The sequence below is a fragment of the Gigantopelta aegis genome, chromosome 4 (assembly GCF_016097555.1).
Source record: "Gigantopelta aegis isolate Gae_Host chromosome 4, Gae_host_genome, whole genome shotgun sequence".
In the NCBI taxonomy this organism is placed as follows: Eukaryota; Metazoa; Mollusca; class Gastropoda; order Neomphalida; family Peltospiridae; genus Gigantopelta; species Gigantopelta aegis.
This window is the reverse complement of record NC_054702.1, coordinates 106,320,274-106,334,402: the sequence shown is the minus strand read 5'-3', so window position 1 is coordinate 106,334,402 and position 14,129 is coordinate 106,320,274. Positions and strand designations below refer to the sequence as shown.

Below are 14,129 nucleotides of genomic sequence, written 5' to 3'. Positions count from 1 at the left end.
CATGCATGCATGCATAGAAACACACACACACACACACACACACACACACACACACACACACACACACACACACACACACACACACACCAACGCTTTCTTCCTTCCAACGATTGTTGCTCGCTGATCGTGCATGTTTCAATGGGGATCGATATGACTTACATTTCCTCGTGTATTGACTCGTGGTTCCGTTGCCCCGAAATCAAGTAGTTCAATAGCTATGTATTGTCCCCGCCCCGTCACGTCGGGGTTTTGAATCAAGCACGACATATCGACGCATGGCTAATGACAACCACCGGACAACCAGGATGTATTTGATTTCAAAACAAACAGGAATAATCTATTAAATACCATCACATAAATCTTTAAAACGTTCCGTCTTAATAGCTATAGTTTTTTTTGTTTTGTTACACATAATTTATTTATGCTAATAAGACAGTGGCAATAATTTACGTCATGCATTTTAAATGCATTGCTGATATACCTATTTAAATATTACGCTTGAAAAAACCCCAGCAAAAAAATACATCATAAATCATTCCTCTGTTAATTTTAGAAGTTCACTGATAAATAAATCGATCATTTGTAATTATCTTATGAATCAGTGGATAGGTAAGTAGATGGGTGGACGAATGAATGAATGAATGAATGAATGAATGAATGAATGAATGAACGAATAAACAAAGAAAACTATGAAAAAGTGAGATTTTAATTTTATTTCAGCCTCATATTTTTGATTATTAATACTTATATTTCATAATCATATCATAATCACTGCCCCCACTATCACCAACAACATCAACATGTTTTGATTACAATTATTGTGTGGTTATGTCACAGATCTATCTTTGTGTTTGTTTTTTCATTGAACATTCCTTGGAATGACTGATAAGGAAATGTATTTTGTACATGTATCTGTCAAACTAATAGTGTTTCACTAGATGACAAAAGAAAACCTTATCAAAGTAATTTGTTGTGTTGGATCTCGTGTTTAGTTCTCAGAATCTCAACAGGTATCTTAATAATACCTATCATCACGCATTCTTCACAAACACAACAAGTAAATGAATACACTCATGTCTATCACGGTATACAATGATACACGATACAATAATTATTTAAATGCACATAGTTTTCCAGTGAACCTACGAAGAAGACTGATTTTCCAGAATAGATTAAGAATAATTTTGTTGTTGTTCTTCTTCTTTTCTCCCCCTCTCTCATCCCCCCTCTCTCTCTCTCTCTCTCTCTCTCTCTCTCTCTCTCTCTCTCTCTCTCTCTCTCTCTCTCTCTCTCTCTCTCTCTCTCTCTCTCTCTCTCTCTCACGTATTGTAGACGAAGAAAACATAGAAGTCTTCCTGGTAGTTTATTATTTGTGGTGTCATTATCGTGGGGTTGTTTTTTAATGGCTACTTTCGTTCTGAAAGGAACGTTGCGGTCTGTTGTACATGTTGGTTGGTGCAGTAGTCGGAAGATTGTTTCATGTTAAGATTTTTCCACACGATCTATTGACAAATCAATTGATCACAAGTGAGACTTCGTATATCGACGGAATTTACTCACAACACAATGCCACACTTTATGTTTTGTATCTTAAGACAAGACCTACGTATAACGTCACCTCAGCACCGCTTAAGGGATCTTTCACTACAGGTAGGGATATTTAGTTATTTACTATTTATTTATTTATTTATTACATTTATTACATTTATTTATTCCTAACACTTAAACTTCAATAACTGCTCTATTTGTGAGAGCTTTTGTTGTTTCGTATATTTCATCTTCGAGTGCCCCATGACTGGTATATCAAACCGTGGTATATGCGGTCCTGTCTGTGGGAAAATGCACATAAAAGATCCCTTTTTTAATGAAAATATGTAGCGGGTTTCCTATGAATACTACGTGTCAGAATTACCAATGTCTGACATTCAATAGCCGATGATTAATTAAACAGTGTGCTCTAGTCGTGTAGTGAAACCAAATAAACTAACTTTAACTTCGTGAGCATCAGATATCATAGTTAAACGTAATTATTCTAGCCAGTGCACCACGACTGGTATATCAAAAGCCGTGATATATGTGCTATCCTGTCTGTGGGATAGTAACATGCTACTGATGGAACACAAATGTAGCGGGTCTTGTCTCTAAGAATGTATGTCAAAATTACCAAATATTTGACATCCAATAGCCAATGATAAATAAAACAATGTGCTCTAGTGGAGTCGATAAACAAAACAAACTGTAACTCTTTTACTGGGTTCCCGGATTTCTCAGTTAGCTCACTCACTTTTCATACGCATTAACCGTTATGCCACACATGACCTAATGACCGTGAAACAAGGACTACCCACTTATTAAACTTAAATAATTTGACAATATCAGAAATAAACAAAACCCTACCCACACACAGACACTTATTATGGCGTTTGGAGCATTAAGCCACCGTAACTAATTGCCCCTGGAACACATTACTTTAGTGCCTGGTCCCGCCATGTGATCTCTTCTGAAAATGAAATCTAAAGAAATGAAGTGTATACACTTGTAGAAAAAAAGGGGCAGACACACGCGAGTATGAGGTCGCAATACGAGCAATGGCCTGCACTTGACGTAAGATTTAGGTTCAGTTTTAAAAAAGCAGCCAGTACGGGTTATTATCTGTATAGATTACGATCTTCGGGAGATTAAATTGACGAAAAACCCTGAGTCTAGCTGAAGTGAGATCTGTAAGTACGATTGATTGTCTCATACTCGCTAGATAAACATTCCGTTAAAGCGACTACCTATTGATTTACTTTCGCTCGTCAGAAGGGGGAGACAGATCACGTGTGGGTCTCTGGGCAAACTAGTCCGAACATTTCACATACAGGCTACACACGTTCAGGTAGGTTGTGCTACACTGTGTATAATTTAAAAATAATATTTAAACAACAACAACAACAACCACAACAGCCAGCGGTTGTATAGTGTATATGCCTACAAAAATCAGTTTTCTCATATCTAAATTGTTTTGGCATACATGTGTATTAATAATTTGTAAATTAAAATAAATAAATAAATAAATAATTTTGCATACCGGTATTTAATTCTGTTTAATTTAATTCATATTTTATTAAAGTTCCCCATAGTTAAATAACAGTCAATAAATTAATTGAATTAAGTCCTATTTCTATACCATTTCACGATCACTTTATTTCCCGTACCCTACCCTTCCAACCGCCCAAGAAGCAAAACTGTTGATATGATAATATGTAGGCGTAAGTTTGATTAATGTGAGGTATGAAAAAGACAACTGTTCAAATAAATCAAAGCGAGTTTTTACTAGACGGTTTTTGATGTGTATATTTTAGGACTTACCTCGGTTGACTGGGCACGGTGTATTGAATACTCGGAAAAGAAGAAGTGTATTAAACATTTGTGGTGTTGACTATTACACGCCATTTCCCCAGTGACAGCGGCAGCGTGTATAGCCATTTATCGGTTATAGCATTCGCGGATTTATTCTCAACACGTGACATATCTTCACAACATTAGTACATGCGAAATTTGAAAGGATACAACGCTGAACGAAATATTTATTGAAAAATAACAAAGCCGCCTACTTCAAAGACTTGCTTGTTAATACAATTATATTAGTATATATTCGATGACCTTTTAACTTGCAGTACTTGTACTGGAAATATTAAATCTAATAACGTAATAGGTATGTAACGAAATAACCATGACGTTTTAGGTGGGAGAACATTCTGAACAGTAGGATTGGTAATGTCTACGCTTATAAAAGTGTCTTCTGCCTTATATGTGCATCATAGCTAAGTCCTGAAGGATTTCCAAACACCGGGTAGGTAGATTTTAAAAATGTTTTAATTAGTATTTTATAATTAATGTTCTGTTAATGACTGAGGTGGTAATACGTTGTTACATATTAGTTACTGTCATCGTCTATATACGATATATTTTCTCCAATCACTCGTACGAATACAACTACTGATATTTTTAACCTAGGTCTACGATTACAAAGCTTCGTAAGAATGGTCGTAAATCCAGGACAGCTGCAGTAAGTAACGGTATCAATAACTGTTTAATCTTTCCTTTGGTGTGTTTTGGGTTGGAAAAAAACCCAACAACAAACAATAAAAAATAACAGCGTTTGGTAAATAAATACTGAACGCTTTGAGATAAAAACAACCCCAAAATTGAATAGGCTATTTAACAAATTGTTTTGCGTACGAAGTTGTATACGTTAATTACTAAATTGAATCATTTCTTCTTTTCTTTCGCTGTTTGACTACCCCATGACACCCCGAGACCCGCAGTGACTACAAAGCCTACCATCATCTTCAAACTTCACTCATTGATGGATTAGTATTTTTAAAGGGACGATTCCATTCTAGTCATTCAAAGATAGAGTGGATTACTTGACTCACATGTAATATACATGGTTCACGAAACGTAAAATGCTTTAAACCGTTAAACTATCAGGTCAATAACTACAATATGCATTCCGTTTCGCAGTAGGAAGACAAGAATAATTGTTATGTGTGAAGTTGTTGAACTACTATATTAGTAAACAGTATGACCAGAAATGCATTGGATGTACATCTATATTCATATTCTAAGCAAGGAAATGTAACCACATGTATATTGTAATATTAAAAGTTGGAAAAGTCTATAGTATTAAAACATAGTAGTGCTTCATACAAACTCAACGCAGATCCTTGGATTTTATTTCTTGATCATCAATTGACAAGGTATTTTGCAATTCTTCAAAAATATAATTATATTTGTGCTAAGGCAAATTTGGTGTATAATTATGGACAATTGCCATTTTATATATTTTACGTTACTTGTGGTCTTATTCTGTGCAGCGCCAGCTATATGAATAGAGAATGTATTTCGTCCGATTTTTAATTTCTGCCGCTATAACATACATATATTACACCGACTTGTCAAACACGTAATAATTTATGCTATTAATTTACCTACTAATATTGACTTGTAGGATAACTTGGTAATATTCGATAAAAGAAAACATAATTATGTAATAGAAAAATGAACCTCCACTGAGGGTATTCGAACCACGGACTCTCAGTACGAAAGTTGAGCGCTCTACCAACTGAGGTAATAGCGAAATATTAACTCAGTTGGTAGAGCGCTGGAATCTCGTTCTGAAAGTCCGTGGTTCGAATCCCCTCAGTGGAAGTTGATTTTTCTGTTACACATGTATAAATGAAATCATAATAGTCATAAGATTACATCGACGAGTTCCACGCGGAAAACATACCACACGCTATTATTTTGATGTCAAACTCGTTATTAGTTAAGATATATTGTAAAATGTTGAAACAGAGAAGAGAAAGCATCAAAAGACTATTTCACAATATTACGTAATACAATATGTTAACTTGATTTATATACACAATTATTGATAATTAATTCAATATCCGTACGTTTTAATTTTGATTGAAACAATTCCGTTATTCAAGCATCATTTGGTCCAATGTCATAATTTCTGAGTCGGATAATGCAGACCTTCATTGTTATAATCAGTACTATAAACTTGGCCATCACACAAATCCACAAAAAAACAAAACTAATCGTTTTCTCTTCAATAAATAAATTTGGTGTCACTTCACTATAATCAGACAAAATTAAGCTACTGTTAACTTTTGTTAATCCGCCAACAGGGCGGGTTTTTTTTAATATAGTGATAGGTATATAAAAAAAGGTTTATTTTGTTTAACGACACCACTAGAGCATATTGATTTATTAATCATCGGCTATTGGGTGTCAAACATTTTGTAATTTTTGACTTATAGTCTTAGAGGGCAAACCCGCTACATTTTTCTATGAATAGCAAGGGATATTTTATATTCACTATCCCACAGACAGGCTAGCACGGCCTTTGATATACCAGTCGTGGTGCAGTAGCTAAATGACGAGCGAGCGCTTTACCATTGGGCTACATCCCGCCACTTGATAGGTATAAATAACGCAAGGGGTGTTTTATTTCACCGATATAGAACTCAGGGCCGTAGTTAGGAGTTTTTGTTGGGGGGGGGGGGGGGGCAACTGCGTAGTTAATAGTCTAAAACTCCTTAAACAGTTAAGAAGAGAATTTTCTTTAAGTTTCTATAATGCTTTCCGGATTGTTTTCTCTCTCCTCCCCCCCCCCCCCCCCCCCCAGCTAGCTACGGCCCTGGAACTACCATATCCTACATATTAAGCATGCGGATAAAAGACGTGTTCATAACAACTGTAACTGAAAGAAGATATTGTTCAAATCGAAAAAAAGGAATAAAATCTATTTGAAATACAAAAACCCCCCACAAAAAACCCTCACAAATAAAACAGTTGCATTTTTTTAGCATTACTTATTGAGATATGGAACAAATTCTAGTAAACAGAAAACAACCCCCCCCCCCACAAAAAAAACAACAACCCAACAACAACAAAAAAACCCCCACCAACAAACAAAAAGCCAACAAGTGAAGTGAAAGAGGTTTACGTGCACATTCAGAGCAAGCTGTTGTAGCACACGCCTATCCTGGACACAGGAAAGAGTTGGGGGGGGGGGGGGGGGTTAGAGAAAGGACGCCTGCACTGGCAAGTGCAAGGGAGCACCAGCAGTCCAATGTTAAGCCAACAATAAACCCGGTTGCTTTTAGACGGAGACGAGTGAATGCAATACAGGTGCAAAACGATTATGCAGTGCTGTGTTACTGAAATAAACACCAAGATATATGGGTATTGTTTTGCTTCAAACGCACCAACCCCCCCCCCCCCCCCCCCCCCCGCCGATTTCAACAAACATCTGGTTTTAAATACAGCTGTTACCAATATGCCATTTGTCCACATGCTTAATATATACGTTATGACATTTCTATAAAAAGTAAAGTTTGTTTTATTTAACGACGCCGCTAGAGCACATTGATTTTTTATCTTATCATCGGCTATTGGACGTCAAACATATGGTCATTCTGACACTGTTTTTAGAGGAAACCCGCTGTCGCCACATAGGCTACTCTTTTTACGACAGGCAGCAAGGGATCTTTTATTTGCGCTTCCCACAGGCAGGATAGCACAAACCATGGCCTTTGTTGAACCAGTTATGGATCACTGGTCGGTGCAAGTGGTTTACACCTACCCATTGAGCCTTGCGGAGCACTCACTCAGGGTTTGGAGTCGGTATCTCGATTAAAAATCCCATGCCTCGACTGGGATCCGAACCCAGTACCTACCAGCCTGTAGACCGATGGCCTGCCACGACGCCACCGAGGCCGGTCTGACATTTCTATAAGAAAATATACAGTTGTTTGTCATTGCGTTATTTATGTCTCTCAGTGTACTAGTACACGTGTAGAGATTATCATATGTATGACACCATATTTGTGACCCAAATAGCCTACGATTACTAGCAACATAATATTATGCGGCTGTAACCACTGTGTTCCTTTTCATTTCAAGGCTAATGTAACAAGGGGTGGTCCAAAAAGGATCATCTGGGTGGTGTGAGTGGGGGCAGGCAACACAATCCGCACAGCATACCAGAATAATTTACAACCAACCACACTATTATACTGGGGCCTAATTCACAAAGGTCTCTTAGGCTCTGCTAGACAACAAAGCATCCTCTTTGTAAGTCTTTTAGCATTGCAGTGCGAGATCGCAAAGTTACGAGTGTTTAGTGAATTAGGCCCCTGGTCTTTACGGTACCCAACAACGAAATGGTAGTTTAAACATATTGACAACCATGCTAATATATTATGTGGCCAAATTTACTGCTGCTACATGCAACCTTTCATTCCTTCAAAAAACTGGACCCAAAGTTGCTCATTCGGAAGGAAGGAAGGAATGCTTTATTTAACGAAGGAAGGAAATGTTTTATTTAACGACGTACTAACGACGAAAACACAGATATTGAGAGAGGAATCCCGCTGTCGCCACTTCATGGAATACTCTTTTCGATTAGCAGCAAGGGATCTTTTATATGCACCATCCCACAGACGGCCTTTGTTACACCACTTGTGGAGCATTGGCTGGAACGAGAAATAGCCCAATGAGCCCACCGACACATCAGGCGAGCGCTGTACCACTGAGCTACGTCCCGCTCCTGTACTTAACGGTACACTCAACAGATTACGGTTATATGGCGTCGGACATGTAGTCGAGGACCACACAGAGGATGAGAGAGGAAACCTGCCTCCGACATGCAATGGACTACTCCTTTGGATTAGGTCAGGGTTTAACGTGCACATTCAGAGCAAGCTGTTGTAGCACACGCCTGTTATTGGCTCGGGTGTCAGCCCATTTCGGCTCCTCCGTCCCCTAAAAAGTAAACTTTGTTTTATTTAACGACGCCACTAGAGCACATTGATTTTGTATCTTATCATCGGCTATTGGACGTCAAACATATGGTCATTCTGACACTGTTTTTAGAGGAAACCCGTTGTCGCCACATAGGCTACTCTTTTACGACAGGCAGCAAGCGATCTTTTATTTGCGCTTCCGAACCCTCCGTCCAGGACAGAGAAAGGGGTTGGGGTGGGTGGGAGAAGGGATCTTTTATATTCAGCATCCCACAGACAGGATAGTACATATCACGTCCTTTGTTTCACCACTTGTGGAGCACTGGCTGGAACCAGATATAGCCTAATAGGCCAACCGCCCTGCACATTTAGGATACAACAGGCAGCATACTTGATTAGCCTGGGAGAGGCATGTAGCTTCGTGGGAGAGCTCACGCATCAGATGCGATGGGGCGGCTCACTTAGAACTTTAACCCGGGTGTCTGTATCTCAGCACACACTTCAGACATCATAAATAACTGCTTGAACCCACTCCCACCCAAATATTATAGTTTCTGGAGAAAACAAATCGTCTTGCTTCAATGGTACCATAAATAACGGCTTGAACCCCCTCCCACCCAAATATTATAGTTTCTGGAGAAAACAAATCGTCTTGCTTCAATGGTACCATAAATAACTGCTTGAACCCCCTCCCACCCAAATATTATAGTTTCTGGAGAAAACAAATCGTCTTGCTTCAATGGTACCAAAAATAACTGCTTGAACCCCCTCCCACCCAAATATTATAGTTTCTGGAGAAAACAAATCGTCTTGCTTCAATGGTACCATACTGTCTATCTCCTTTTGATAATTCAAATCTTCTACGCGTCATATACTAGTACTTAACTCGGCCATTTTCTTTTGCGAGTTCCCTATACTAACATTTTCCTGAGTGAATCCAATGTATTTCAGTTTATCCGTTCGTGTCTTGCTTTTGTTATCATAAATATCTTCTCTTTGTCTTTGTAATCTTCTTTGTTTAATCAAAGCAAAACGTAAACAGACTACACTACTTCAGATGTTGGTGTAAGAGTCATTATGTATCAAGTGTCATTAGTGGTCTACAAAAGGTGCCTCTAGTCTCTAATAACGATCTACTTGAGCCCAACAATAAAACAGTTAGTCTAGCCTGTGGTGATAAAACAATCCATAAAAATACGTCTGATTTGCATACACTCGTGTTGTGTTGTTATTAGTAAATATCTATTTCGAAATATGTGTATATTCAACTGACATTTACTCAAAATCTGCGTATTTACATTGGTCCGGGGACAACCTTGCCCCCCCCCCCCTTTTCCCCCCATGCTGCCGTCCACGCCAACGTTCCCGATACGATTTATGCCCCTCCTTCTTTCTTAATCCCAACCAATAACAAAACTTCCTGGGCGCGGGTGACTGCCCCCCCCCCCCCCCTCCTAGCCAACATCCCCCTCTCTTTTTAGTCTAAGGGGCAATTAATTGTAAGGATAAATACTATAGTTTATTTAAATTTAGATAGCCCGATCTTTCTTGCGACCAAAAATAAAAAAATAAAAATAAAATCCTAGAGCTCTGTATGTATTATTTTTATTTGGAATGTGCATCAAAATTTAATAAAGTCGGGATAGACATGCTCGAAACCTTCGTGGAATATGAACATGAAAAAACTCTAAAGTCAAGTCAAGCATTTACATTTTACACAGGTCATGCACATTCTGTTGCCCTTCTGATGTTAGACATCACCTTTACGTTAATCTCGTGTGTATTTCAGGCAAGTCAAAATGACGTCAGACATGAGCATGACCGAGCGACTGATGCGACACAAGAACAGGATTCTGCAGCGACAGGTTGACGTGAAGCTGAAGATTATGGAGAATGAACACAAGGCTGCCCAGAAGGAGATCCTTGAATCTCAGAGGGACTGCAGCGTCTTCTTGGCCAACCTCTCCAACACGTGGGTGGGGCTCAACGAGTACGACCAGCCGGACACCAGGGCCATGGCTAAAGACCCTAGACTGAGGTGCAGGCGAGTGTCCGTGATGCCTGTCGACGTAATGGATAACGACCATTCCTCGAATAACGCAGAAGAGCAAAATGTCTGTCATCGTCAGAAGAGGAGCTACTCACCGCAATCTGAATATTGTTTTCCAGAAAAACGTGCAGAGATGACCTGCATTACTGTCCTTGATGACATATTACAAGCTTACGGAAAGGGACGACGAAAGCAAGAAAGACACCGAAAGATAGGCATTTTAATTGTACCTAACCCTGCCGATATGAATTCCAACAGAACAATGTATAATATTGCAGAAGGAGTTTGCCAGACCTCTGGTTCTAGTAAAGACAACAGAAGGAGTCGGCCAGTATCGGGTGTTTCTCAAGGTATACGCAGAGTGTCTCTAGTCCCAGATACCCTGCTCCTTCGGTCTAGGAACAGATCATCTAGTCTAGCGTATGGCGACGGAGTAAGTAACAGAAACATTCAAGACGTACCAGTAATCAGAAACATAATATTACCACCTCGACCACAAACTGTATCTCAAGAACGTTTCACTCATTCCATACCGCCAAATAAAGGGATTTCGAAACGGCCACAGACTGCCGTAACAATACGCAGGAGTTCCATTTTTGGACAAGTGGCCAGTGACTTGCCTTGGCAAACCAGGCGGCCGACCATTGCTGACCCATATGCACTCCTTCCCGGTGAGGAATACGGACGGAAGCGACCGAAAACGGCTCTAACGAAGTACGAGTTGTACGGGCGCTCGCCAGCGGTTGGGCGCACCACGGTGGCTGGGATCATGGCTGAGATGCAGAACAGGCGGTCCGAGACTCGTCGTCTGCTGGAACACAGCAGACAGCTGAAGAACAAGGTCAAGAAGCTGATTCGTCCTGAAAGACAATACGATCCCGAGGAAACCGAGGAACAATGCTGAAACATTTTACAATTTTAATTAATTAATTATTTATTACGAATAAAATGCTAATTTAGTTATTTACTTGTCATGTTCTTTTGAAGAAATCTGTAATAATCACTTTATTTTAAAAAAAATTTAAGTGCATAGTTAATAAGAAATGTTTGAGGACACCTCAGTACATTGTTTAGTTAGTAGCACATGCCAGTCAAGGTATTTGTAAAATTATTGTTGTCGTTGCTGTATTGTTATTGTTATATTGTCAAAAAGATGCAGAGGTGGACTATTTCCAATTAAGGTTCAAGACCGCCCACCTGGGTCTGACTCGTGAAAGGAATATAATCAGGCGCAGACCCAGGAGAAGATGCTGTGTTTAGTGGGGACCTACAATCTGAACAAAACCGTTATCCATAATCAAAAATGAATGAATGAATGGATGGATGTTTAACCAGCACGAAAATTACATCGGCTATTGGGTGTCAAACTATGATAAATGCCAGCCTTGAGTGTTATTCATAATCAAAACCGTACCCCTGCACAACGTAGAGTCGAATGGCCATTTAGTAAATTTGTGGTTAAATCCATGAATCAATATCTAGTATCTCGTCTATAGAAGGACAGCCACTCTTGAGGAGTTCCTTTACTAGACAATACATCCTTCCTACACTGTTCAAAGAGGACTGCCACTCCAAAACTAGTTTACTTAATCGAAACTAGCACAGGATAGAACTCTGCATCCGCTCCTGAATAATTGTTATACCTAATTGTCACGGGGATTCTATAATACCCGTAACTGAATAAAACACGATTGTCCAAATATCTCTCCTAACTGTATATCTATTAGATCTCTCTGTAACGGGCGGTTATACCCTAATGTGGCTCGTCTAGGTATGATCAGAGATAAGATCTTATATAAAGTATATATTATTATAGCACGTTTAGTTCACTAGAAAACACAACAAAAACACAATACACTTTGGAATCTGTATTAACCTACGCTGACAAATGTACTGCCGCAGAAGTTAATTAATAACAACAATAATAACAACCCAGAACTGATCACTTAATTAGATAATCTCTAGGTGTCTAGTTTACACAATATGCTAATCACCTATCTTCTTTTTCTCTATCTCTATCTTCTCTTTCTCTCTCCCTCTCTCTATCCCTCTCTATCTTCTTTCTCTCTATCCCTCTCTTCTCTCTCTCTCTCTCTCTCTCTCTCTCTCTCTCTCTCTCTCTCTCTCTCTCTCTCTCTCTCTATCTCTCTCTCTATATTCTCTATCTCTCTCTATCTCTCTCTATCTAATGCACGTTCTTCTCTTTCGTACTCAAGCTTTTTAAAAGCTAATTGTTGTTCCACACTTAACTCATTTATCTCTATCTCTGGAACAATCTCACTGTCTTCCATAACAGGACTATCACCAAAAACTTCCTGGATAATAATTGTCCTTATACATCCTAAGGTTTTAGCTGATGTTAAATCAATTTCTCGTTCACCCGCGATTTCAACTAACGCGGCCTTACGTGCTCGTTTAATCTCCACTACACTGAGCGTAGGCCTATCCAGCAAATTCTTATCCATGTTTAGATATGACGCACTTATTATTAATTAATTTTCTAGTGAACAACGTTGCTACTTCTAGTTAATTTGTAAAATTAATTTATAAAGCCCTGTCACGGGGATTCTATAATACCCGTAACTGAATAAAACACGATTGTCCAAATATCTCTCCTAACTGTATATCTATTAGATCTCTCTGTAACGGGCAGTTCAAAACCGCTTTGGCTCGTCTAGGTATGATCAGAGATACGATCTTATATAAAGTATATATTATTATAGCACGTTTAGTTCACTAGAAAACACAACAAAAACACAATACACTTTGGAATCTGTATTAACCTACGCTGACAAATGTACTGCCACAGTATTTAATTAATAACAACAACAATAATAACAACCCAGAACTGATCACTTAATTAGGGTCTAGTTTACACAATATGCTAATCACTTCACCGTGACAAAACACCCACGCGTGTGATAATTGAGAAACGCTAACACACACACGTGCGATAATATAGAAACGCTTCCAGGGGAACTTAATTAATAAAGGAATTACAACACTATTCCTAACTGGTTAATTTTTAATTAACCCTAACTACTCATTCAGTAACCTTGTAACACAGAATTAATACTGGTACCTATCACAATAAAGACAATAACCTACAGTTTACCTAGGTCCTCTAGGATTACTGGCTAAGCTTTATATTACCAAATACTCGTATAATGTTAGAACAATAAGTCTACGATTTACTTCGTCAGATGACCGAAGACACTGTCTAAAGAATATTGGTATAATACAGCATTAAAATATTTAAAGTCACATCAATCACATCAAGGTTATACAACAGAGCAGAAATAATATATTTACCAAAGTCCAAACGGACTAACGTTCCCGGGAAGCCTTCCTTTTAGGTTCTCTCGATATCTCTAAACCCTAGCTATTTATTCAAAACTCTCAGAGACAGCGAATATTGCCTGGGGGTACACCGCGGTACCTCACCTATCATCTGATATTCCACCTCTCCCAGAGTCGGTATATTTTTCTCTGATCGTCAGACTGGCTGTCGCCATCGTCGCCAAATCACGGTTGTAAAAACCGCACTCGCGGAGGTATTACGTAACTACTCGCCACATGGCCTCCGCAGCTGGCTGGGTGTGTATTAGAAAGTATAGCTCGAGGATCGTCGCGCAGAGGTATTACGTAACAAGGTCCACCTGGCTAAGTGCAATTAGAACTGCACACGGCCTTCTAAAACAATTAATATCGCCACAGGCGAAAAGAAATTAAGAGCATGTACCGTCACAAGCCCCCATTTACAAACAATACTTTTC

At 39.0% G+C, this 14,129-nt stretch overlaps 1 protein-coding gene across 2 annotated transcripts; it reads left to right on the top strand.

Annotated features, from left to right (window-relative positions):
- The first annotated feature begins 2,625 nt into the window (after nt 1-2,625).
- On the top strand, nt 2,626-11,316 carry LOC121372670. Of its 2 annotated transcripts, none has more exons than XM_041499116.1 (2): nt 2,626-2,720; nt 10,093-11,316. In XM_041499116.1, the coding sequence occupies exon 2, from the start codon at nt 10,103-10,105 to the stop codon at nt 11,255-11,257; it is 1,155 nt and encodes a 384-aa protein (XP_041355050.1). In that variant the 5' UTR covers nt 2,626-2,720; nt 10,093-10,102; the 3' UTR covers nt 11,258-11,316. The 2 variants fall into 2 exon arrangements, with proteins under 2 accessions (XP_041355050.1, XP_041355051.1); XM_041499117.1 differs by lacking the exon at nt 2,626-2,720 and adding an exon at nt 2,760-2,878.
- The last annotated feature ends 2,813 nt before the right edge of the window (nt 11,317-14,129 follow it).